General features: G+C 37.9%; 1 protein-coding gene across 1 annotated transcript; it reads left to right on the forward strand.

The window, feature by feature from the left end:
* Nucleotides 1–114: 114 nt before the first annotated feature.
* On the forward strand, nucleotides 115–17,564 carry NUDT21 (nudix hydrolase 21). Its single transcript, XM_045533694.1, has 7 exons — nucleotides 115–401; nucleotides 3,837–4,037; nucleotides 4,874–4,937; nucleotides 10,182–10,271; nucleotides 14,244–14,319; nucleotides 14,998–15,112; nucleotides 17,229–17,564. The coding sequence occupies exons 1-7, from the start codon at nucleotides 286–288 to the stop codon at nucleotides 17,248–17,250; spliced, it is 684 nt and encodes a 227-aa protein (XP_045389650.1). The 5' UTR covers nucleotides 115–285; the 3' UTR covers nucleotides 17,251–17,564.
* The last annotated feature ends 5,061 nt before the right edge of the window (nucleotides 17,565–22,625 follow it).

Consider the following 22,625-nt stretch of genomic DNA (forward strand, 5'->3'; position numbering starts at 1 on the left):
GAGGCGGAACCTGTGCCTGGCTTACCAATGGAAGCTTCAGATATTGCAGTCATCCCACCAGCGATTGGTCCAGTGGCGCTTGGTCTGACAGGCCACCGCCTCTCTACTTCCTGCCGCCAGAGGCGCCGGATTCACTTCCGGTGTGCGTATGCCTCCTCTTGCGCTCTCCTGTTAATGGCGGGCGGCGGCTGCTGAGCGGTTTGTAGATAACCGCTGCCCTCACGGGGAAAGTCTGCCCTGTCTCCCATTTTCCGTTCGCCGCCGCCGGTGCCGGAGCTCGCCAGCATGTCTGTGGTACCGCCCAATCGCTCGCAGACCGGGTGGCCCCGGGGAGTCAATCAGTTTGGCAACAAGTACATCCAGCAGACCAAGCCCCTCACCCTGGAGCGTACCATCAACCTGTAAGTGCGGCCCGGCCTTCGCGCGCGTCCTTCACCAGCATCCCTCTCCTCGTGGGCGCTCGTAAAGACTCTAATTTTTTCCGGCGGCTCTACGCCTTCCTCACCAGCCCCGCTCCGGTTCGGATGCGCGCCTTTCTTGCTCCCACAGGCTCTTTTCTCGTTCTCCAGCCCCAAGGGATTACAGTCCTATTTGACGGTGTTAGATTCCTTTTCTGGAAAGAGGACTTGTTCCCATTCATTCCCCTGTATTCAGTCATTATGGGTAAAACCGAAGTTTGCTTTGAACTCGATGCTTTCCCCACCTCTCCAGAGGTAACCAACTTAAAAATGTGGTTTTTATTCTTCCAGTCCGATGGTTAACGCTTTCACATCACTTACGTGGTATATGCTTTGTGTGTTTTTATTTGATGTGAATGTTATAACGTAGTGTCATTTTTGCAGTTTTTAATTAACTCTAACAGCTTTCGAAATCTATCTATAATGCCTAGGTCTGGCTTTTACCTTTTAAGTGTTATATAATATTTCAGGTTATGAATACATCGCGTTTTATTCATCTGCCCAGGGCTATCTGTCCTGCTCTATTCACCTGTCTTCTCTGCAGCAGTGACGGTATCCCAGGTACCCAGTAGGCCCCGGCTTGGGAGTGTGGATGTTGTTATGGTTGGGCTTTCAGACTGGAGAGAGCCAGAATGTTGACCCAGAGAAGCCACTGTGGGCTGTTTTATTTTTCCACACTTTTCTGTTTAAACACTTACAACCATTGCATTTCAAGGATATGCTCAAAAGTAATCTTGATGTAGCAGATAATTGGCGTTTGGGCTGTGTCTTGCTCACGTAATTGTCAGTATGCTTTTTCTTTTTTTAATCGTTTCTGAGAATTTTTGAGACGGTGTGATGCTCACCTTGATGGAGGAAAGTGGCTAGTTGATGCCAGTCAGTGTTAACAGAGTGCAAAGATTTGCTTTTATTGGTGTTTGGATATGACACTTTAGGTGTTTCTCCGTTTTACATTCAAATAACTGAACTTTTTCCCACTCAAAACCAAAAGTGATTTGAAATTGAAAAGATGTTTATTATCATTATTGTTTTGTTTTGCAAAACAGGTGCTGGCTTGGAAATTTAGATAGTAGAAGTGTTGGGTTCATAAAATATGAAATTAGTTGATAATTGTGTGTTTGCAAATTAGTCCCTGTAGCTATAACATTAACATAGTATCATTTTAATTTCATACCACTTTTTAAAAAAATCTTCATAAGATTCCCACCAAATGGAAAAGGCAAATATTTTCCTTTTAAAAAGTGAGTGCACAGCTTCTGGATTACTTTCAGTGGTGATCAGAATTAGCACCCACAGTTACTTCTTGTTTTGCCTCGATTACTTGATTAATTTGCTTAGCCATTATGTGGAATTAACTTGGTGAAATAGTTATACTTTCAGCAAAATGTTTTAATCTTTGCTGTATTAAAGTTATGCTTGATTTACAGTACATTTTCTACTCTATATAAATACAGTATTTAGAAATAATCACTGTATTGTGAAGTTTGGTTTACTGGGTGAGTAATGATCTATTAAATTGAAAACAAATCTCTCTCCCAGTCTATTTTCTTTTAGGAAATATTGCGTGAATGCCTACTCTCTACCAGGCACTGTGCATAATACTAGGTATACAGTGGTGACAGCATAAAATGTAGACCCTGCCTTATGAAGCTCACAGCATGAGAAGAAGAATATATAGATCTGGGTTGCCACTCTGATTTCACAGCTTAAAATCCTGACATTTCATCTTGATATCTCCTTACTGATTGATATAGGAGCTGGCTCTTGAAGTAGAGATGTGTTATGGCTATCATTAATTCTTTCTAACTCAGGTTGTCAGAACTAAATGTTAATATATGTAATAAAAAATTGCCCGGCATGTAGTGCTGTGTGACATAACTTCTGCTGCTAACAGTGATGGTATTAGGTGTAGCATCGGGTCTACTGGGGAAGTTCTTTATAATCTTTAAAGCATCCTGGTTGGAAATGGTATATTATAGTTATTTTAGAGCTGCTTCATTTAGGTCTAGAATTTGGCTTCTAGAATTTAAAGTAATTTTTAAAGTTTTGGCCGTCTTTATTCTTTTTAAGAATAGCTGTGAGTGGGTAAGATACGTAGTCATTGATTGTTAATCTGGAGCTTTAGAATATATACCTTGGCGATAGGCAAGTGTGGCCAAAGCATTCTTACAGGCTTATAATCAAAGGCTTCTTAATGTAAGGTTTATAATTAAGGTGTTACAAAGTACAAATATGGAATTTTTTTTTTTTTTTTTTTTTTTGAGACAGAGTGTCGCTTTGTTGCCCCTGGCTAGAGTGAGTGCTCTGGCAGCCTAGCTCACAGCAACCTCAAACTCCTGGACTTAAGCGATCCTACTGCCTCAGCCTCCCGAGTAGCTGGGACTACAGGCATGCCCCACCATGCCTGCCTAATTTTTTCTATATATATATTTTAGTTGGCCAGATAATTTCTTTGTATTTTTAGTAGAGACGGGGTCTCACTCTTGCTCAGGCTGGTCTCGAACTCCTGACCTTGAGTGATCCACCCGCTTTGGCCTCCCAGAGTGCTAGGATTACAGGCGTGAGCCACCGCACCCGGCCCAAATATGGAATTTTTAACGATCTTTAAAGAAATATTTGATTTTTATCAGGCAAGATGAAAACTGTCTTCAACAATGTGAGCCATATTTTGAATTTTATAAAGGAAAAGAGGATGTTGAGATTAGATATGGTGGATAGAAGATGTGAATGAGAAGGGAAGGATAAGGATACTGAATAGAATTAATGCTGAAGGCCAAAAAGGTGTCTTAGCATGTTTAGAGGGGGGAAAATGTAGAAAATTTGGTCTGAAAAGGAAAGAGTTGTGGTGCCAGAAAAATCTTGGGATAATTGACTAGGAACAGTAGAAAATAACCGGAGGAATGTTTATGGAAAGTAGGGTGGCTTAGTTTAGAGCAAAAAAGATTAGCCATTAGTACCCATATTCAGGAAAATTTCTGATTAGATTAGTAGTCAGAGAAACCCAGGGGGACTTTGTTAGGCAGGTTGGTGATGTTGGAATAGCAGCCATGATCTAAAACCAGAGGGTTACTGATATCCAGGTAACCACTTCTCTAAGAGTTAAGGGCCTTAATGATAATGTTATCTGCACTTGAAAGTTAGTGTGGAGTAGCAGCTTGATCTGATGGAAGCTCTGGTTTTAAGAGTCCAGAGAATAGGACTCTCATCTCTGCTGTTTCATTAGTTACGTAACTGTGTACAGATCTATGTCTCTGAGCACAGTATATGCACTTATGTATTTTTTTTTAACCATAGTTTCTTTATGCTATGTGGTTGGTATCTGTCGTGGTAAATTATGGTCTTCAGTTCTCATGTTAGATGTTTGCCTTTGGATCACAGGTACCCTCTTACCAATTATACTTTTGGTACAAAAGAGCCCCTCTATGAGAAGGACAGCTCTGTTGCAGCCAGATTTCAGCGCATGAGGGAGGAATTTGATAAAATTGGAATGAGGAGGACTGTAGAAGGGGTTCTGATTGTACATGAGCACCGGCTACCCCATGTCCTACTGCTTCAGCTGGGAACAACTTTCTTCAAATTGTAAGTGTTATAAATTAACAGCAAGACAACTTTTAATAGGATTGCTGTTTATGCAGCTTTGGAATACAAGTTTACCTCTTGTTTATTTATTTCAACAAACACTGCTGTTAATGGAGTATTTAGAAAAAAATAATGAGTAAGTTTTCTCCAGTGCAGTCCTCATTTATTTTCCTAACTAGTAATCTGCATGTTTCTGTATGTTGTTAATGTTAGTGATTGAACCCATGGAATAGATTAGTCCAGGATCAATGTCTAGATGTCATTTTAGCATTACTAAGAACAATTGATATTTCTTTCTTAGATGAGTGGTATTTCCTATTCTTAAAATGACTTATGTTTTTATAGATAAGTTTAGTTTTATCATTTAAGCTCATACATCTCTCAATAAATATTTGGTCCACAACTATTTGACCAGATTTATACTGCAAAGAAAGGTCTCAAATACTTAGATTGAAATCCTTGAAAAATGTCCTATTCTTCAGGCCTAAAGAATGTGGTCTGTTGCTGTCTGGGCATTTCTAGACTCCATTATCACCAGATAGCTTTCAGAGAGAAGACTGAGGTGGACTGGTGGCCAGCAGTTATATTTATGCTATGTTATATATTTTGTTTGTTTACAACTAGGGTTTGTATACTGCTAGTCTGGGGAATTGACACTGTGAATTCACCTTTCTAGAATATTCTTCCCTCTTCCTTTGACATCTGTTTTGATTGCCTCATTATATGACACTTTAGTATGTTAATCACTTACTTAATAGAAATAATGATTATTGTGTTCTTCCTGTTGTCCTCAAATTGTATTAAGTTGAAAGCTGAAATTCTTAACCTTTGTACAGACCTGGTGGTGAACTTAACCCAGGAGAAGATGAAGTCGAAGGACTAAAACGCTTAATGACAGAGGTATTTTTCTGTTTAACCACTTTGACAGTTTTATTGCCCATCTGAATACCGTCAACATAATAGATTATTAGGCTTTTTATGTTTTGTAAAAAGGATAAGTTTATTTTTGAATATTTAGTTTTCAGTAAATACAACTTTAGCCCTAGAATGTTAGTACAATGTTTATTTTTTGCAGTTGAACTTAGTTTATCTTAACATTTTTTTAAATTGAAATGTGTAACAGTGGTAGATAAAAACCATTTATTGAATACTTACTGTGCTAGACAGACACTATTCTAAGTGCTTTATGTGCAATAACTTTTTTAAAATCACAACAGCTCTAGGAAGTAGATATTATTAAGTTTAAATAACTTGTTATATAGCTAGTGTGTTGTGGAGCTGGAGATTTGAATGCAGGTAGTTTTGTTCTAGAATAGACCTTTATAAATTTTAATGAGAGAAAAATTCCCATCATATGCTTATTTATTTTTTTATTTTTTTATTTTTTTGAGACAGAGTCTTACTCTGTTGCCTGGGCTAGTGAGTGCCGTGGCATTATCCTAGCTCACAGCAACCTTAAACTCCTGGACTCAAGCTATCCTTCTGCCTCAGCCTCCCAAATAGCTGGGACTACAGGCATGTGCCACCATGCCCGGCTAATTTTTTCTATATATATTTTTAGCTGTCCATATAATTTCTTTCTATTTTTAGTAGAGATGGGGTCTCGCTCTTGCTCAGGCTGGTCTCGAACTCCTGAGCTCAAACAATCCGCCCGCCTTGGCCTCCCAGAGTGCTAGGATTACAGGCGTGAGCCACCGTGCCCGGCCTGCTTATTTTCATTTTTGCAAGTATCTTTGAGACTTTGCCCAGATTGTGCTACTTTTAAAAAATCATTCTGACATTTGCCTCTGAAGACTTAGGCCAAATGCATAGATACTAGAGGCTTTTTACATCTTAAATTATTTTCATTATTAGTTTTCTTTTTTAACATGCAATCCACCCTCCTTAATCATAAAACTAAAACATACTCTGCAAAAACATTGGCAAAAACAGAAGAGCAGAGGAGAAACAAAACTAAAATCACCTGTAATTCTATCACTGTGGACCTATTGGTTTGTCTTTCTGGTATTTTTTAAAAAGGCATTGTACCTCTTTAAGTATGATGCTGTGCTTGGGCTTCCATTTACATGTGGTAGATTGAACCTGCTTGCTTATCTTCACTCCTTTTCAAACCCCTACCAAAAAGGCAGTAAAGGGATATCTTTAAAAAGATATAAATTCAATAGGATTGAGGGAGTTCAAAATAAGACAGTAGCAAGAAAAAAAAATTAGAAGCTGGAAAGCAGATGGGAAAATTATAACTGACTTAGCAGAAACCTTAGCACAGCAGGAAAGCAGTCCAGAATCTAGCACTATAGAACACCAGAAAGGCTGAGGAATTGGAGGTGCTAGGTACCTATGAAAGTGGGGATGTGCATGGGCTGAAAACTGGACTGGTTCAAACTGTATATAGGGTGTATTTATACAGGTTCAGTATTCCTTATCCAAAATGCTTGGGACCAGAAGTATTTGGATTTTTTTGGATTTTGGAATATTTGCATTATACTTACTGGTTGAGCATCCCAAATCCAAAATTCCAAATGCCCCAATGAACATTTCCTTTGAGCATCATGCATGTCAGTGCTCAAGACTTTTCAGATTTTGGATTTTCAGATTTGGGATGCTCAACCTGTGTACCTAGATTGTCTTCCCCACTCTAGTTAGATAAAGACTGGCTGGTTATTGATTCTCTGTACCGATTGAATCAGAAAACACCTAGTAGTGAAAAAGTTAGGGGATGGGGAGAATAAGTGAGTGTTTCCCTCCTGAATAGTAAGACTCCTGGACTACTGTTTTTTTTTTTTTTTTTTTTTTTAAAGAGACAGAATTTCACTGTGTTGCCCAGGCTGGAATGCAGTGGTGTGATCATAGCCCATTGCAGCCTAGAACTCCTGGGCTCAGGTGATCCTCCCACCTCAGCCTCCTGAGTAGCTGGGACTATAGGCACATGCCATCACCCTCTGTCCCTCTATTATTTTTTATTTTTTTAGTTTTTAGAGAAGGGGTCTTGCTATGTTGCCCAGGCTAGTCTTGAACTCGTGGGCTCAAACAATCCTCCTGCCTTGGCCTCCCAAAATGCTGGGATTATAGGTGTGAGCCACCATGCCTGGCTGAGACTCCTGGACTTCTACTAGACTGACAGAATGTTAACAATTATGCTTACACACCTAGGCAGAGGGTTGGAGATTTTTTCTGGAGAAAGTGACCAGTCCAAGAGAAACTCCAGATGATGCTATTTGGGAATTGTCTTAGTCCATTTAATGTTGCTATAACAGAATACCCGAGGTTGGGTAATTTATAAAGAAAAGAAGTTTATTTGGCTCATGATTCTGGTGGCTGGAAAGTTCAAGATTGGGCAGCTGCATCTGGCCTCATCCTTCTTCCATTCGTAACAGAAGGTAGAATGAGAGTTGGCTTGTGTAAAGAGTGGCTGTAGAGGAAGCAAGAGAGAGAATCTGAGGAAGCCCCACTTTTTAACAACTGTGCTCTCTAGGGAAGGTATTCATTGATTCATGAGAGATCTACTCCCATGATCCAAACACCTTCCACTAAGCCCCACCTCCCAGCACTGCCACATCAGGATCAAATTTCAACGTGAGTTTTGGTGGGGACAAACTATGTTCAACCATAGCAGGAGTCTTCCTAAAGAAATAGCATAGCCCTATAGCTCATGCACACAGAGGTGACAGTTAAGCATCTTACTTTAATTACCTTAATTGTGATCAGATAACCAAGTATCGCCAGGCTTTTAGGGAAAGCTTCTTAACAAGAAAGAAATCAAAAAAAGCAAAAGAAACTCAACAGAAACAGAAATTCAACTATTGACAAACTATGATTAATATGTTTAATATTCTTGGTGTAATAAGGGGAAATTTTGCACCTGTGAAACAAAGTACCATTAAAAAAAGACTTTTTAGCCAACAAAAGCCTCATGAGTAATAAAAAGAGTTGGCAGAAATGAAAAATTCAGTAGAGGATTGAAAGATAGCTTTTCATTCTACTTTCTGTTGAAATAAAACTAAGAATGTTGGTGAGAGGTGATAAAATTAGTGGATAATTCTAGAAAGACCAATATAAACTATAGATAAATAGAGGAAAAAGAGGAATTAGCAAAGCATAATTACAGAAAATTTCCCAAACGCAAAGGGCAGGTTTTGAGATTGAAAAGATCTGCCGGCCTATTCTCCATCATGAATGTTTAAAGATCTGTGCAAAGTCATCATCATTGTGAAATTTTAGATCAGTAAGGATAAAGAAGAAAATCCAAAGGTGAGGGGGTGGTAAGCAGGTTAAATATAAAGCATCAGAGTCAGAAATGGCTACCCAGAAATAATACTGGAAGCTAAACAATCGTGGAGCATGTCTTAATAAATCTGGGGGAATATGATTTCCATCCTAGCATTTTCTGTCTAATCAGACTATATATTAGTTGTGTGGGTAAAATAAAGTTATTTCCAGACATGCAGAGTTTCCAAAAGTGGTGTGGTATCGTTTGTACCTTTTCTCAGAAAGCTACTAGTGGGTGTTAACCACCAAAATGAAGGCGTAAAGTAAGAAGATACAGAATTCAGAATATTAGGTTCTAACAACATAGGAGAGAGGTCAAGGGAAGCCCTAGGACTCCAGCTGTGAAGCAGTGCTGAGAGCATCTAGTACAGATTGCGGCATGATGGTAGCAAAATGTGTCTTAGAGAAAAATGAGGTTGATAGAAGAATTGATGTTTGAATTGAGAAGAAATTTAAGTTCTCTTGGAGACTGTGGGAGTGAATTTAGTGATAGCAAAGGAAAGGAAACAGTTATCAACTCTAAAGAAAAGAATTGTTGACAAGGAAATGTAATTAGAGTTTACTGATTGCTCTGTTGTGACTAATTTACCTACTCATATTAACTTAAATACTGAATATTGACTTAAATATTGATGATGGGAGGATAGCAGAAGAAAAAGTATCAATGGGGGTTGTGGTTTTAATATCTAAATCTCAACCACAGTAGAGGATGATAGTTTTTTTGTGGATTTTAAAAGTGAAAAGTAATCAAGAAATGGTCATAAAAGAATCTTTTTAAAAAACTAACTTTACATGGAGAAGCCTAACAACAATAGTACCTTAGGTGATCGAGGTTAACATTAGTGTTAAGTCGTATTGATAGCATGTACCCTTGATATGATGTGATGAGAATGGTACTTTACCCTCTCTGGTTTTCCTCCCCAAAGTCCATAACCTCAGTCTAATTGAGGGACATTCAACAAAATACTTGACCAGTATTCCTCAAAACTGTCAAGGTCATAAAAAACAAGGAAAGTATGAAAAACTGCCACAGTCTAGAGGACCCTTAAGAGAAGTGATGACTAAATGTAATGTGGTATCTTAGATGGGATCTTGGGACTGAAAAAGGACATTAGGTAAAAACTAAGGATATCTGAATAAAGTATGGACTGCAGTAAATCATGTATTATTTAATAGTATTGGTTGATTAGTTGTAACGAATGCGTCTCGCTAATGTCAGATATTAACAACAGGAGAAATTGGGTAATGGAGTATAGGGGAAGTGTCTGCACCATCTTTGCAAAGTTTTTGTAAATCTAACACTATTATAAAATAGTTTATATTAAAAAAAGGATGCGTTTAAAAATAAAGGTAAGTGTCGGGAAAAAACAACTAAGTTGGAAGTTATAGCCAGTGGGAATGAGTGAAGCAGGACAAAGAACTGCTCCTTCTCATTATGAACCTTATAGAACTATTTAAGTTTAATGTTATGCTATACAGATTAATAAAAATGAAAATTGTGAATTTTTAACACATTGCTGTAACTTGGTTAGGTAGGTGATTTACCGAAGCTATAGTTAATTCTAGGAAAATACCACATGCCATTGGCTGATGTAGGTAACTGGATAACTTTGGTTTTCCATGTGTAGCCAGGGCATACCAACGGATTAGTTGGTCCCGTATAGTTCTGTTGATACTAGATTCCCAGCTTTGAAAGAATAGTGTATGTCTTGGGCAGGGTAACATAGATAATAATAAACAAGAACTCACAGTGAGGACATCTATATGGAATGCACATTAGCCACATGTCGCTGCCAAGAATATTCTCTTCACTGAAGAAGAGTATTCGTGAGTATGTGTATTTAGTTGTTTACTGTCTATGTTATTTCTTTTTGACAGATACTAGGTCGTCAAGATGGAGTTCTGCAAGACTGGGTCATTGATGACTGCATTGGTAACTGGTGGAGACCAAATTTTGAACCTCCTCAGGTTAGTATTCAGTTACCTTTTTTTGGCATTTGGGAAACAGAAAGTTGATTTAATTTCAGCCACTTTTGAAAAGATTAAAGTAGAATTTGACTGGAAATTTCCTTTTCTTTCTTCATTAATTTAGATTACAAAATTAAAAAGCCAAGCACTTTCTATTTTAAAGCAAAATTTCAAACACATATAAAAGTAGAGAGAATAGTAAAAGTAAATCAATCCCATCAGTTGTCATCCACCTTTAACAGGTAGCAACTCATGGTCAAACTTGTTTCATCAGCCCTCTCCTTCCACTGCCTCATTCCCTTGCCTTCACAATGAATTATTCTGAAGCATATCCTAGATATCATTTCAATTATAATTTGTTTGAATTAGGGTAGTCTCTTTTACATCTACAGGTTGGTTACCTGTTTTTTTCCCTTGTAATTTATTTGTTCATGAAAACAGGCTAAAGTCTTCAGTATTTCCATTGTTGATTGCATCTGCCTGTTGTCATTGAACATGTAGCTCTTTCTCCTTTGTGTCTTGGAAGTTGATAGTTAGACCTAGAGAGTGAATTCCAGCTCAGTTAATTTGGGAGTGGGGAGGGACAGGTAACAAGGCTTGTCATAGGTGGTATATTATTTTTCTGTTGCTTCATAACAAATGACCTCAAAATTTAGCAGCCTAAAACAACAGTCATTTATTATCTCAGTTTCTCAGGGTCAGGCATCTGGGAGCTGCTCAGCAAGATGATTCTGACTCAAGGTCTCATGAAGTTATAGTTAAGTTGTCAGCTGGGACTACATCATAAGGCTGAACTAGGGGTGAAGGATCTGATCCCAAGGCCACACATGTGTTTGTTAGGAGACTTTTCAATTCTTCCTGGGCTCTTGGACTGAAAGCTTCAGCTTTTGCTGACTGTTGACCCAAGAGGTGGGGAACCTGTGGCCTTGGGGCCACATGTGGCCTTCTGGGCCTTTTGACTGAATAGAAATTTTACAGAACAAATCCTTGTAATAATTCTGTAAAATATGGATTTGGTCGAGGGGCTGCGCTTGGGGATCTGGAGGGCCACATGTGGCCTTGAGGCCTCACGTTCTGGTGGACAGCCTGTTCTAACCTAATCTTGGCATTTGCATACCAGCACTTCTGCTATATGCTGTTGGACATGCAAGCCCACCCTAGTACAGTGTGAGAAGGGACTGTACAAAGATGTGAACATCAGGAGATAGGGATCATTGGGGTCATCTTGGAGGCAGTCTACTGTTGGTGGTTCCATCAGGAATTTGATGGTATTTGGCTGTTTCTTTTTGTAATGTTAGCTCACTGGTAACAATTTCCTGGATCTATGAATTCATTAGGGTAATGATCCTTGTATAATGAGAGACTTCTGTCGTCAACTACTTGGTTACCCTGAGGTATATATTTTGTAAAAGAATAGTTGCTGCTTTTCCTTTACTTAGCAGTTTTTAGGAGAATAAGTTAATTCCTTAGCATCCACTAAAGACTTGACTTTATTCAAAAGAGAGAATAAGACAGACTTGGGTGCAGATAATTTGTTTGGGAGGTGATCCCAGGAAGCAGCAGAATGAAGGGAGAGGAAGACCACCTGTGGGCAACTGGATTAATGCTGCTAAGGACTGTCAGGAACCGTGTGGAATGCACCTCAGAACTGTCCAGCAGAAAATCAGAAGGCCAGGGACTCCTATCCTCCCTTGGGTGAGGGTGGCATTAACTCCCTTGCACTTGCATGTTGAGTCTGAGCACTTGTTGAGAGACTTTGTAGGCTTTGGAAAGGCTTGGAGTCTGAAAAGCAGAGTGGAACAATGGCAACAAACAGGGAACTTTCTGACACTTTTCAAACACAGCCGCCCTGAAATCTGAGGTGGGATGAGGTGCTGTGGTGTGGGCCATGTGCAAAAAACAGCTGTTTCGATGACCTTCAAGGTGGCAGTATGACCTTGTGGATTTAAATATATATGATGTCTTTTAACCCATTGTAATAATTGATAACGTTGCTGGTGTTCACATTTTCCTATTTTGGCTAATGGGAGAACTTCTTAAAGTTGGATCCTGAATTCTTTTGACAAATCAAAAGCCATAGCTTCTTTGCATAACAAGATGTTCCAGGTCAGGTGTTGCCAAGCAGAAGATCATTCTGTCCTCTTCTGACTCCCTTATATCGCAGAGGAGTAGACGAAGATGAGGGGCTATGGAAGCTCGCGCTAGTGTTCATTACCTGAGAATTTCCATGAACACATCTGTGTCTTGGCTTTAAGAAAGTACAATTTCATATAGAAATAGTGAAGTTCTTGGTTCAGAGATAACATAGAGCAATTATTCTAAACTTTTTCTGGTTTCTTGAACATTCCTTGATCCAACTGGAAAATGCTCAGTAAAAACCCTAAAGTTTTCGAGACTACTTTTCTGAATACTTTCATTCATCTTCCCGACCACAGTCCTAGGACAGCTCCGTTAGTTCACTGAAACTAGGGTTGGCTCTGGTAGTATCAGGTATAATTTAAGGGTTGTATGTTTATTTCGTAAACCCATTCTAGCATATTGGTTAGGTGTCAATGGGAAAGAACTCAACTAGGACTGGAGAAGATGGCTTAAAAAAACAGGAACATATAGCCTTGAGTAGAAGAAAATTGGGGTAATGTCATTTACTTTGGTCATGGTTTAGGAACTTTTGTTGAATGTGAACCACAGGTCTCTTAGCTTGTGCTATTCAAGCCACTTCTCACTTTTGTCTCTGATGCTGGTAATATGTCTGATTTTCATGATAGTGTAGGGGACCTCTATCGCCTGGCACAATTGCCTCAATTCATTGTACTCTAGGGATGGCTGTGGAATATAATTATTCTAACTTGAATACTGGTTAGGTGCCAATGAGTAACATAGTGGGAAATAACATAGGCTTTCATAATTAGATAAGAGTTGAAAAGCTACAGTTGAATTTTGGCTTCACTCCTTAGCTGAGTAATCTTGGGAGAGCTACTTAGCCTCTCTTAGCATAAGTTCCTGTGTAACTTGGGGATGGTGGTAATATCTCCTTTTGGCAGCCTCTACTTTTATCCCACTTTCCCCTTATATCTGTTTTCAGCAATTTTTAATTCCCTGGCCCTCAAATACAACTCCAAAAGCAAAAGTAGATTTCTGAATATATTGTGGAGAAATGCAAGAGAGGTTTTTGTAACATACAGTAGAATTTAAAAAATTTCTATCTTAGACTTATTTTGTTCTCTTTGTCAAAACTTTTTATTCTGTGATAGCAACTCTCCTCTCTAATATTCTTCGTCCTTTTAAATTCTCTAAGTTATTTTCTTAGTTTTTTCAAACAATTCAGCTTTGCCCAGCTGGCAAAACGCCACTTAGCCTGCTCATGTGGTCTTCTTGAAGCATGCACCATGGGGATGGGGGTAGGGTTGGGGGGTGTTGTAGGTATGAGGGGGGAGGAACAAGGAGTAACTTGTCAAATACCTCATGGGCCCTATTTAAACTTTTAATGTAGTAAACATGTCCACATCTCAATTCTAGAGTGTTTAACTTAGTGATTTTTTTTTAAATCAACTTTTATTGAAAACATTAATTAAAATTAGGCTTCATTGGTTGTAAGTTTCTCAAGCTATAAATCCTATGACTACATATTTAATTATCTTGAATGGTCAACTGGTTTACCACTTATTATTTTATATGTATTAAAACATTTATTTACTATTGCATCTGTTAGATACTAAGTCCTGGTAAAGGGAAGACTAGAAAGTAGTATACATAGATAGCCGTTTATACCGTACTGGGGGGTAAATATGTAAAGAAATAAATAAAGCCATGGAATACATGTTAAAATTGTACTTGGGATATGAGGAACTTGGTCCCAGAAGGGTTGATAGTTGAGCTTACTGTTTGAAAGGGAGAAGTTGATAATTAAAGGCATGGTGGTATACGAGATGGTGGGTCTTGAAAATTACAAATCGTTACCATTTGTTATTTTAGTATCCATATATTCCTGCACATATTACAAAGCCTAAGGAACATAAGAAGTTGTTTCTGGTTCAGCTTCAAGAGAAAGGTAAGTTATTTTGCTTTTGAAGGCAGTCATCTAAAAACTTTTAGAGAATAATTTCAAGGATATCTGTTTGTGTTTTCTCCAAGTTCCTTGAATTTTGGGATTTATTGTAACTAAAAATACATACCATATTTACACAGAATAACCTAGTTTCTCTTAGATGTGCTTGCCATGCTACAAGGAGAAAAGTAAATTTAGAGCCTAAAATATCAGATTATAGTATTTGTAATAATTGTTCAGCTACTGATACTGTTTTTCACATCATAATAAGCTGCTGAAAACTTTGAGACAGATTGATTAAAAAAAAAAAATAAAATAAAATAAAATAACCAGTTTTAGCCCTGTTATGCTTTAACAAGTAATTATTCCATTTCTTATAATAGTCTTACAGTGGAATCCAAAATAAATTATAAACCCAAGGCTATTCTCTTCTCCCCTTTCTCCCATGGCCAGCAGTTAAAAGGTTGGCTGTTAATAGTATAGATTTCTTTAGAGAATCATTTATTCTCTAAGGTATAGTTCATATAGCTTTAAAGATGCAACCAAAATGTATTAATGAGAATTATGCTTTTACTTAAAGGTTCTTCTGAAATGTAAAATTGGTGATGAATTTAAAAATGAAACAGAAGCAGAGGGTATATAAGAGATTATAGAAAATGAACACTGTTTTATTTGTTTTAGCTTTGTTTGCAGTTCCTAAAAATTACAAGTTGGTAGCTGCACCATTGTTTGAATTGTATGACAATGCACCAGGATATGGACCCATCATTTCTAGTCTCCCTCAGCTGTTGAGCAGGTATGGAAAGTTGCAACAATTTCTGGTTCATTCATATAAATTGTCAGTTTTGAAATATTCTGAGCTACTTGAGAAGGTATAGTTCATGCATTTTGGTCTTTAAGGAAGCCAAGACTGTAGATAGACTGTTAAGTTGTGTACGAGCCATAGATTAAATATGACTAACTACAAGTGTCCCCAGACTCTAAGCTGGGGCATGACATTCTGGTATTTGTGTGGGTGCTCTTTCCCAAATCTGATATTCTCTACAGTTAAGGTTGTAGTCTTTATTCAAAGAAGAGACAATAAAATAATAGTCAACAATGCATAAATATGAGGGGAATTATCTATATAAAAATGTAGAGAATTGAATTTCTTGGTGCAATTTATTCTCTTTCCATTTTGGAACTTACTGTATTTAGGCCCAAATTGGGGCGTATGGGATTAGGTCCCCAATTTTTACATGGAGTTTGAATTTTTAGGCAGATAGTGATGAGAAATACATTTTTCAAGAAGTTGACTTGTACAGGTTGAGGCCCTTACAGCCTGCCATAGAAAGGAATTGCAGAATAACATGGTGGTTAAGAATGTAGATTCTGTGGTTTTTGGGTTTGAATCCCACCTTCAGTACTTGCTGGCAGAGGGTGACCTTGGACAAACTATTATACCATATTTGCTTGTTTCTTCATCAGTAAATGGAAATAGAAGTCCCTACTTCATAGGATTGTGAGGACCAAGTGAAGTAATGCTTATGTCATGCTTAGAACAGTGCCAGGCAACTAGTAAATACTTAATAAATGCTAATTTAAAGACAATTCCAGGCCAGCTCATGTCTGTAATCCTAGCACTATGGGAGGCCGAGGCGGGAAGATTGCTTGAGGTCAAGAGTTTGAGACCAGCCTGAGCAAGATTGAGACCCCGTCTGTACTAAAAATACAAAACAAAATTAGCTGGGCATGGTGGCTTGCGCCTGTAGTCCCAGCTGCTGGGGAGGCTGAGGCAGGAGGATCACTTGAGCCCAGGAGTTTGAGGTTGCTGTGAGCTAGGCTGATGCCACGGCACTCACTTTAGCCCAGGCAACAAAGCGAGACTCTGTCTCAAAAGAAAAAAAAAATATAAACAATTCCCAGCCAGGTACAATGGCTCATGCCTGTAATCCCAGCACTTTGGAAGGCTGAGTCAGGTGGATATCTTGAGGCTAGGGGTTCAAGACCAGCCAGGGCAACATAGTGAGACCCTATCTCTACAAAAAATAAAAAAATTAGCCAAGTGTAGTGGTGTGTGTCTGTAGTCCTAAGTACTTAGGAGGCTGAGGTGGGAGGATTGCTTAAGCCTAGGAGTTCAAGGATACAGTGAGCTATGATCACGCCACTGCATTAATTTCAGTAGTGATTTTGTCCTTTTAAAGCTTGGTGAGTATGAAATTGGTGTTGGTACTTTGTCACTAATCAAACTTCATCATTTGCTGCTCTTCTTTGGCCTCCTGATAGGTTACAAGTTGAAATATAGTGTGTGGGAAAAAGAGTCATATTATTCATTGATTGATTCATTCATAGACAGGGTCTGACTGCCGCCCAGGCTGGAGTGCAGTGGTGCCATCATAGCTCACTGCAACGTCAAACTCCCGGGCTCAAGTGATCCTCCTGCTTCAGCCTCCCAAGTAGCTGGGACTACAGATGCACGCCACTACACTGGGCTATTTTTTCTATTTTTTATAGAGACTGTTGCTTGGGCTGGTCCTGAGCTCCTGGCCTAAAGCAATCCTCCTGCCTCAGCCTCCCAGAGTGCTAGGATTATAGGCATGAGCACCATGCCTGGCCCATTTATTTAAATATCTATCTGTTAGGTGCAGGAACTGTGCTGGGTACTCAGAATACAAGGATGTGTAAAAACTTTTCCTACCTTCAAAGATCTTATTAATGGATAATTAATCAAATTTATACTCTTAACTTTTCGACAACACTTTTTTAATGCGTAAATGGTGTGACCTAGTGAGAGAAAATTGTGCTTGGTGTAGAAAATGCCAAACATGTCAAGGGAGGGTAGAAACATCCAGATCAATTTCCTTATCAACTAAAGTGGAAACTATGTAAATAATACTGTTTCTAATAAAAGTATTATTCTTTTTAAAATTCAGGTTCAATTTTATATACAACTGAATTCCTACACAATGGAGAAGTCAAAGAAGCCGTCTCTATGAGCACAGCTATACACAGTGTAGAAGAATAAATGTGGTAGAAAAGTTTTTTTGTTTTATCTCTTTTCTGATCTCTAAATTGCTGCCTACTTTCTATTGTTTGAATAGTAAAGTTAACATGAAGAACTAACTAGATAGTGGTGTAAGCAAATGTGATAATGTTTATTTACTTTTGGTTCTACTTATACTTTTTTGTACAACATTAAAGAAAATGGACTTCTTTCTATTTGTATTTTTTTTAATTTCTCATTAAACTTCTAAAATTCTTACAGGTGAGGATTGTTTTTTTTTTTTTACTCCCTTAGGCTGGTGAATGTTAAGACACAATATTCTTTGCATGTTTAGGTCAGTCAGGTTTATGAGACCCTTGCTCCAATACCATTCTTGGGTGTGTAGTTCAAGACTGTGTTACCTCTTTGTGGTAACGATCTTCCATTACTTTTGGGAACTACATTTGTCTGACTGAGTCCAAGTTGCAACTCCTGTACCAAATTTTACACTCTAATGAGTTGTATTAATATTATGGAGAACTCCCAGTATATTAACTAACTGCTATGTTTTATAACAATCTAGGCCTCAGTTCACATGTAACAGATCTTAAACATATGGGAACCCATTAAAATTGGCTAGGTTAGCAAAGCCATAAGAATTGGTATAAAAAGAGACTCATTTAGAGCTCATTTAGAGTTTTTTTCTTCACATAATGGGGGCATTAATTATTTGTGCTCTTGTGAAATTATGTCTTAGTTATTCTTAGAGCTATGGTAAGACTAGTGATCTGTGAAGGAAATTTCTAAAAGTGGGTGTATTAGGTTTTCAACTTTGAGATTGCAAAGTTATTTCAACTGACTTGAGGTTATATGCATAGAGATGAAAATTTGGTTTTAGTAAATGACAATGCCTTTCAAAAATATTTTGGAATAATCTGAATCAGCTGAAATCTAGGGACAGACAGGGTAGGGAACAGGTTTTATCAGCCTAAGAGAAAAATAAGAAAAAACTTCTTAGAACACTGCCAAATTCATATCAAATTTGGGAGAATAAAAAATTTTAAGGCAAAGGAGTTTGCTGGTTGTGCCATTGTTACAATGGTCAAAGTATTTTATTATGTACCTTATTTTTTTATTTTTTATTTTTGAGACAGAGTGTCACACTGTTGCCCAGGCTAGAGTGCAGTGGTGTCAGCCTAACTCACAGCAACCTCAAACTCCTGGGCTCAAGCAATCCTGCCACAGCCTCCCGAGTAGCTGGGACTACAGGCATGTGCCACCATGCCTGGCTAATTTTTATATATATATTTTTACCTGCCCATATAATTTCTTTCTATTTTTAGTAGAGACAGGGTCTCGCTTTTGCTCAGGCTGGTCTTGAACTCCTGAGCTCAAACGATCCACCCGCCTCAGCCTCCCAGAGTGCTAGGATTATAGGCGTGAGCCACTGCGCCTGGCCTGTATACCTTATTACAGACTTGTTGGCTGTAGGCTTAATGTAAAAGCAGTCTTGCAAGATGTAGTGACTTAATGAAAAAAGATTGGTATAGTTAAGTTTCTAGTAGACAGAAATGAACTTTTGATTAGTTCTGACATTTTTATGATACCGATCACAGGGCTATTGTCCTGAATATTGGGTGATGTCAAAGGTATGTCATACTTGAGAAAATCAGGCCAAGTGTGGCTGAGCAATTATATTGCAAAATTCAAGTTGACGTAGTTGGGGTCATGTCATACCTTCACATGGTTGTGAAATAGTGACTGTAACCGTGCCCATGCTTAGCAGTAGTGGTGAGCACCAGTCTCCATGACCAAAAATGACCAGTGATTTCCTTTGAAAAAGCTACTAGTTCAAGGGTTAACAGTTCTGCCCCTCTGGTTTACATTATCATATTTCTGATTTAGTATAGTTTTACTGGTAAACTCTGAGCTGAGTCAGCTCATCCCTCGGATTGGGGAGCAAGTCTTTCAGATTAGAGGAAAGTAGAGATGGAGATGGGTTGATCCAGCTCACCCTCCATGATTGCTTCTGGCACCTGAGGGAAAACAGTGACCACATTTCAGATCTTAGCTCTTGCAATTTGGGGAGGACTGGAGAGAGATGGACTGTTTCTTGGTGTGTTTTATAAAGTGCTGTCCCAGTAAGGAGTGTTTGAGTTGAGGAGTCATCTGATTCAAGGCCACTCATGTTCTTTGTAACTTAAGCTTCAACCTAGAAATTCTTTGTCAGTCACTTCCCAATATACAGTCAGTGCTTGAGTCAGTCATCCATACACTGGGCCTAGGTGAGAAAAGCCTTTGATTCAGGTTGGCTGGGTTACTAACCATGGGATGTAAGAGATCTGGTGGTGTTGAATGTAAAATTTGTAACACACAAACATAAATTTTTAAAACTGTTTTTGCTCTGGTCAGTTACAGGTGGATCCTAATATTCTCTTTCAGGTTTCATAATGGAAATAGTAGAACTAGGGGGAATCAAATCTGGTATGTTCCTGCAGCATTAGAAGGGGGTGCAAGGGCGCTGTTTAACACTAAGCTCTTGTGATATGTAAGTTCTTACCATGCTTCAAGAACTAACAGTCTTAAATTGTGCATTCCAGTTATCTATACAATACTGAGTAGTTTTAAAATGAGGTCTTGATTAATAGACCTGTATTTTTGAGTGCCTGTTATGTTCCAGGCTTGTTGAGAGATGAAGGCCCTCTTTTGTACTATATAAGTACAATATTTGTCATCTTATTTTCCCCAAGTAATCCAAGTTTTATTCTATATAAAACTACTAAGTAGCACTGGAAAATGTTTTAATAGATTGGAGGGAAAAGCTAAAAAAGTTATACTCATTTGTTTTAAATTACATTTAGGATTGACTTACCCTTTGGAGAAAAGTAAAATTTGTTTTTTCCCCTGCCCCAAATGATAAAAAGCTTGTGATTTTTAAAAAAGTAGGTAATACTTAAAATGGCATTATGATAATTCTGCACTTGAATTTGTACGGTTAACAGCATATTTGGAAGATTTTTTTTTTTTTACTTTTTATCATTGTCTTACCTTTTAACTAGTCAATTATTATTTTGGGTATATAAGGGTTTCATTAAGTTAGCATTGTATTTGGACAACATGTAACCAAATTAGCCGGACTTTTTTCTTCCATGTTTAGTTAGAAGTGAGAGGTAGAGGTCATTCAAATTCAGCAGGCCAGCAAGCAGTTGGCTTATATTAATAATTCCCTTTCTTAAATGAGGTGATTTGTATGCTCTCAGCTTTTTAATGACTTTATTTTTAAAGCACCTGCTCAGTAATTTGAGATGAAATGCTTGGAGTAGCTTGTCCCTATTTGAGTTCCTCAAACTTAATGTTTTTATTAGTTCATAGTGTTTGGAACAGTATGTGCCAATTGCTAAAACTGCTTCAGAGTTTGCAATTTTGTATGTTTCTTTGCCAAAGAAGGCTTAGTGGTTGTTAACTATAATACAGTTCAGCTTCTGTAGCATAAGATTTGATTTTCCCATACTTTTCCCACTTGTTTTATATCATTTATAATTTGGGCTAAACTGGACTCATTTCAAGCATTTTGCCTTTGTTTTAGTATGTGTTGAGAAACATAATACTGTAATTTGACTTGAGCCATAAAACACATTTTAATATTAGCTTTATTATATTTATTAAGCTTGTTTCTGTGAAAAAACTTACTAAAACCTAGATAAGTTTAGATTAAGCCAGTTTAGGTGTATTATATTTTAGTGATGGATTGTATTGTAAGAACAGAGATAAGCTGGGAAAATATATTGATCATGCTGTTCTGTTGAGGGAAGGTCAATGTATTTAAAAACTTAAACTTTCGGTTATGGCATTCACTTCAGAGTGTACGAGCATCATTTATAGTTTGGCTTTGAGAACTTTTCTGGTATTAAGTTTATAGAAAATGTATAAAAGAAACTGGAGTTTTGGTTATATTTTTATATTTGTAAAGTAAAAGTTTGATTAAAATGGTCACTGTCCTTTTTTAAATTTTATTTTATTGTCATTTCAATAAAAAATATTTAAAACAGAATGACTCTGATGTGATGGTTTTGTTAATAGCCCTGTGTGTGTGGCTGCTTACCTTAGTGTGCCAGGAGAAATCGTGCATGGTTCTTTTTCAGTGTCAGTGGCCAGGGGCCGTTGGGTAAGAGACAACTTGGCATAATAGCAAGGGCCTGATGGCTTGGGCCCTGGATGTTGCTCTCCTTTTGTGCTCCCCTCGTGTGTTAGCTGTGTTCTTAGTAGATTCAGTTTCTTGTAGCGTGAAGGGGCACTGGATTGGAACGTGACTGGGAGTTAGGAGTTGCTACACAGTTGTGTTAACTGTGTGTTGTTCATATCACTGGGGACTCAGTTTCCTCATCTCCAAAGAATGTTGATTCCTCTAGTGTTTTTTTTCTCAAACTTGCCTGGAAGTTGTAATGTTCTGTGACATACACCATGCTTGCTGCTTATGTAATACTGTGTAATTCAATTTCGGCACCTTAAATAGAAACCGTTTACCCAAAATATGGGAATATATGTGTGTTTAAAAAAACTGCACCCTTTGGGCCTTTATGTCTGAACAAAAGTTTGAATAAAACCTGATATAGATACAGTTATTGCAAGGGTTTTCTAAACATTTTACTACTTGTATATTTTGTAGCAGGCACTAAAGATATGAATGAAAGAAAAGTTAAAAATTGAAATATATTAATATATTCATTGATTTAGTTTTCCTAGATTTAGCAGTGGAACACAGGGTCCAGTTAATAAAACACCAGAATTCTGTGGGAAGATATTTAAGGCTACTGGATTAGATATGAAATTTAGCTTCTAGGATTTTAAGACTCTCAAGCAATAACAAAACCACCCAGCCTTTCTCACATGATGGTGAAAAAGCAAATGAGGTCATGAATATGAAAGGATTTAAGATAGTTTAAAAAATGAAAATAGCATTGTATCTAGTTGTGGATCTTATTCCATACAAACTGATTTGTCTGAAATGACACATTATTTCCTTTAAATCAAACCAAATCAGAGCCACTATCCCACAAAGATGGTAGGAAATTCAGACTATCAGTCATTGTTGGAAGGACAGGGCCTGTTTAAAGTCCCAAATCTAGAAGGCATAGGTGGTACTCTGAAAAGAAGGCGTGAGTGGAGAGAGCTCTTGTTTTCATCTTGGACTCCACTGACACTTTCTTGTCCGAGCAGGACCAGCCTGCTAAAGTTTGATGGTGTTGCCTCCCTGCCACATTTAGGGATTCAGACTCAGCTGACACAGGTTGTCCCTATGTCTGTGATCCAGCCTTCTTGGGCACACTAGGCTTGCATCTCTTCTGTG

This window comes from Lemur catta, chromosome 20 (assembly GCF_020740605.2).
Source record: "Lemur catta isolate mLemCat1 chromosome 20, mLemCat1.pri, whole genome shotgun sequence".
Taxonomy (NCBI): Eukaryota; Metazoa; Chordata; class Mammalia; order Primates; family Lemuridae; genus Lemur; species Lemur catta.

Coding starts and splice junctions, on each gene's coding strand:
- NUDT21 (XM_045533694.1), top strand. CDS start 286: ATGTCTGTGGTACCGCCCAATCGCTCGCAGACCGGGTGGCCCCGGGGA. Junction 402..3,836: donor CTGGAGCGTACCATCAACCT/GTAAGTGCGGCC, acceptor TTTGGATCACAG/GTACCCTCTTACCAATTATA. Junction 4,938..10,181: donor TAAAACGCTTAATGACAGAG/GTATTTTTCTGT, acceptor TCTTTTTGACAG/ATACTAGGTCGTCAAGATGG.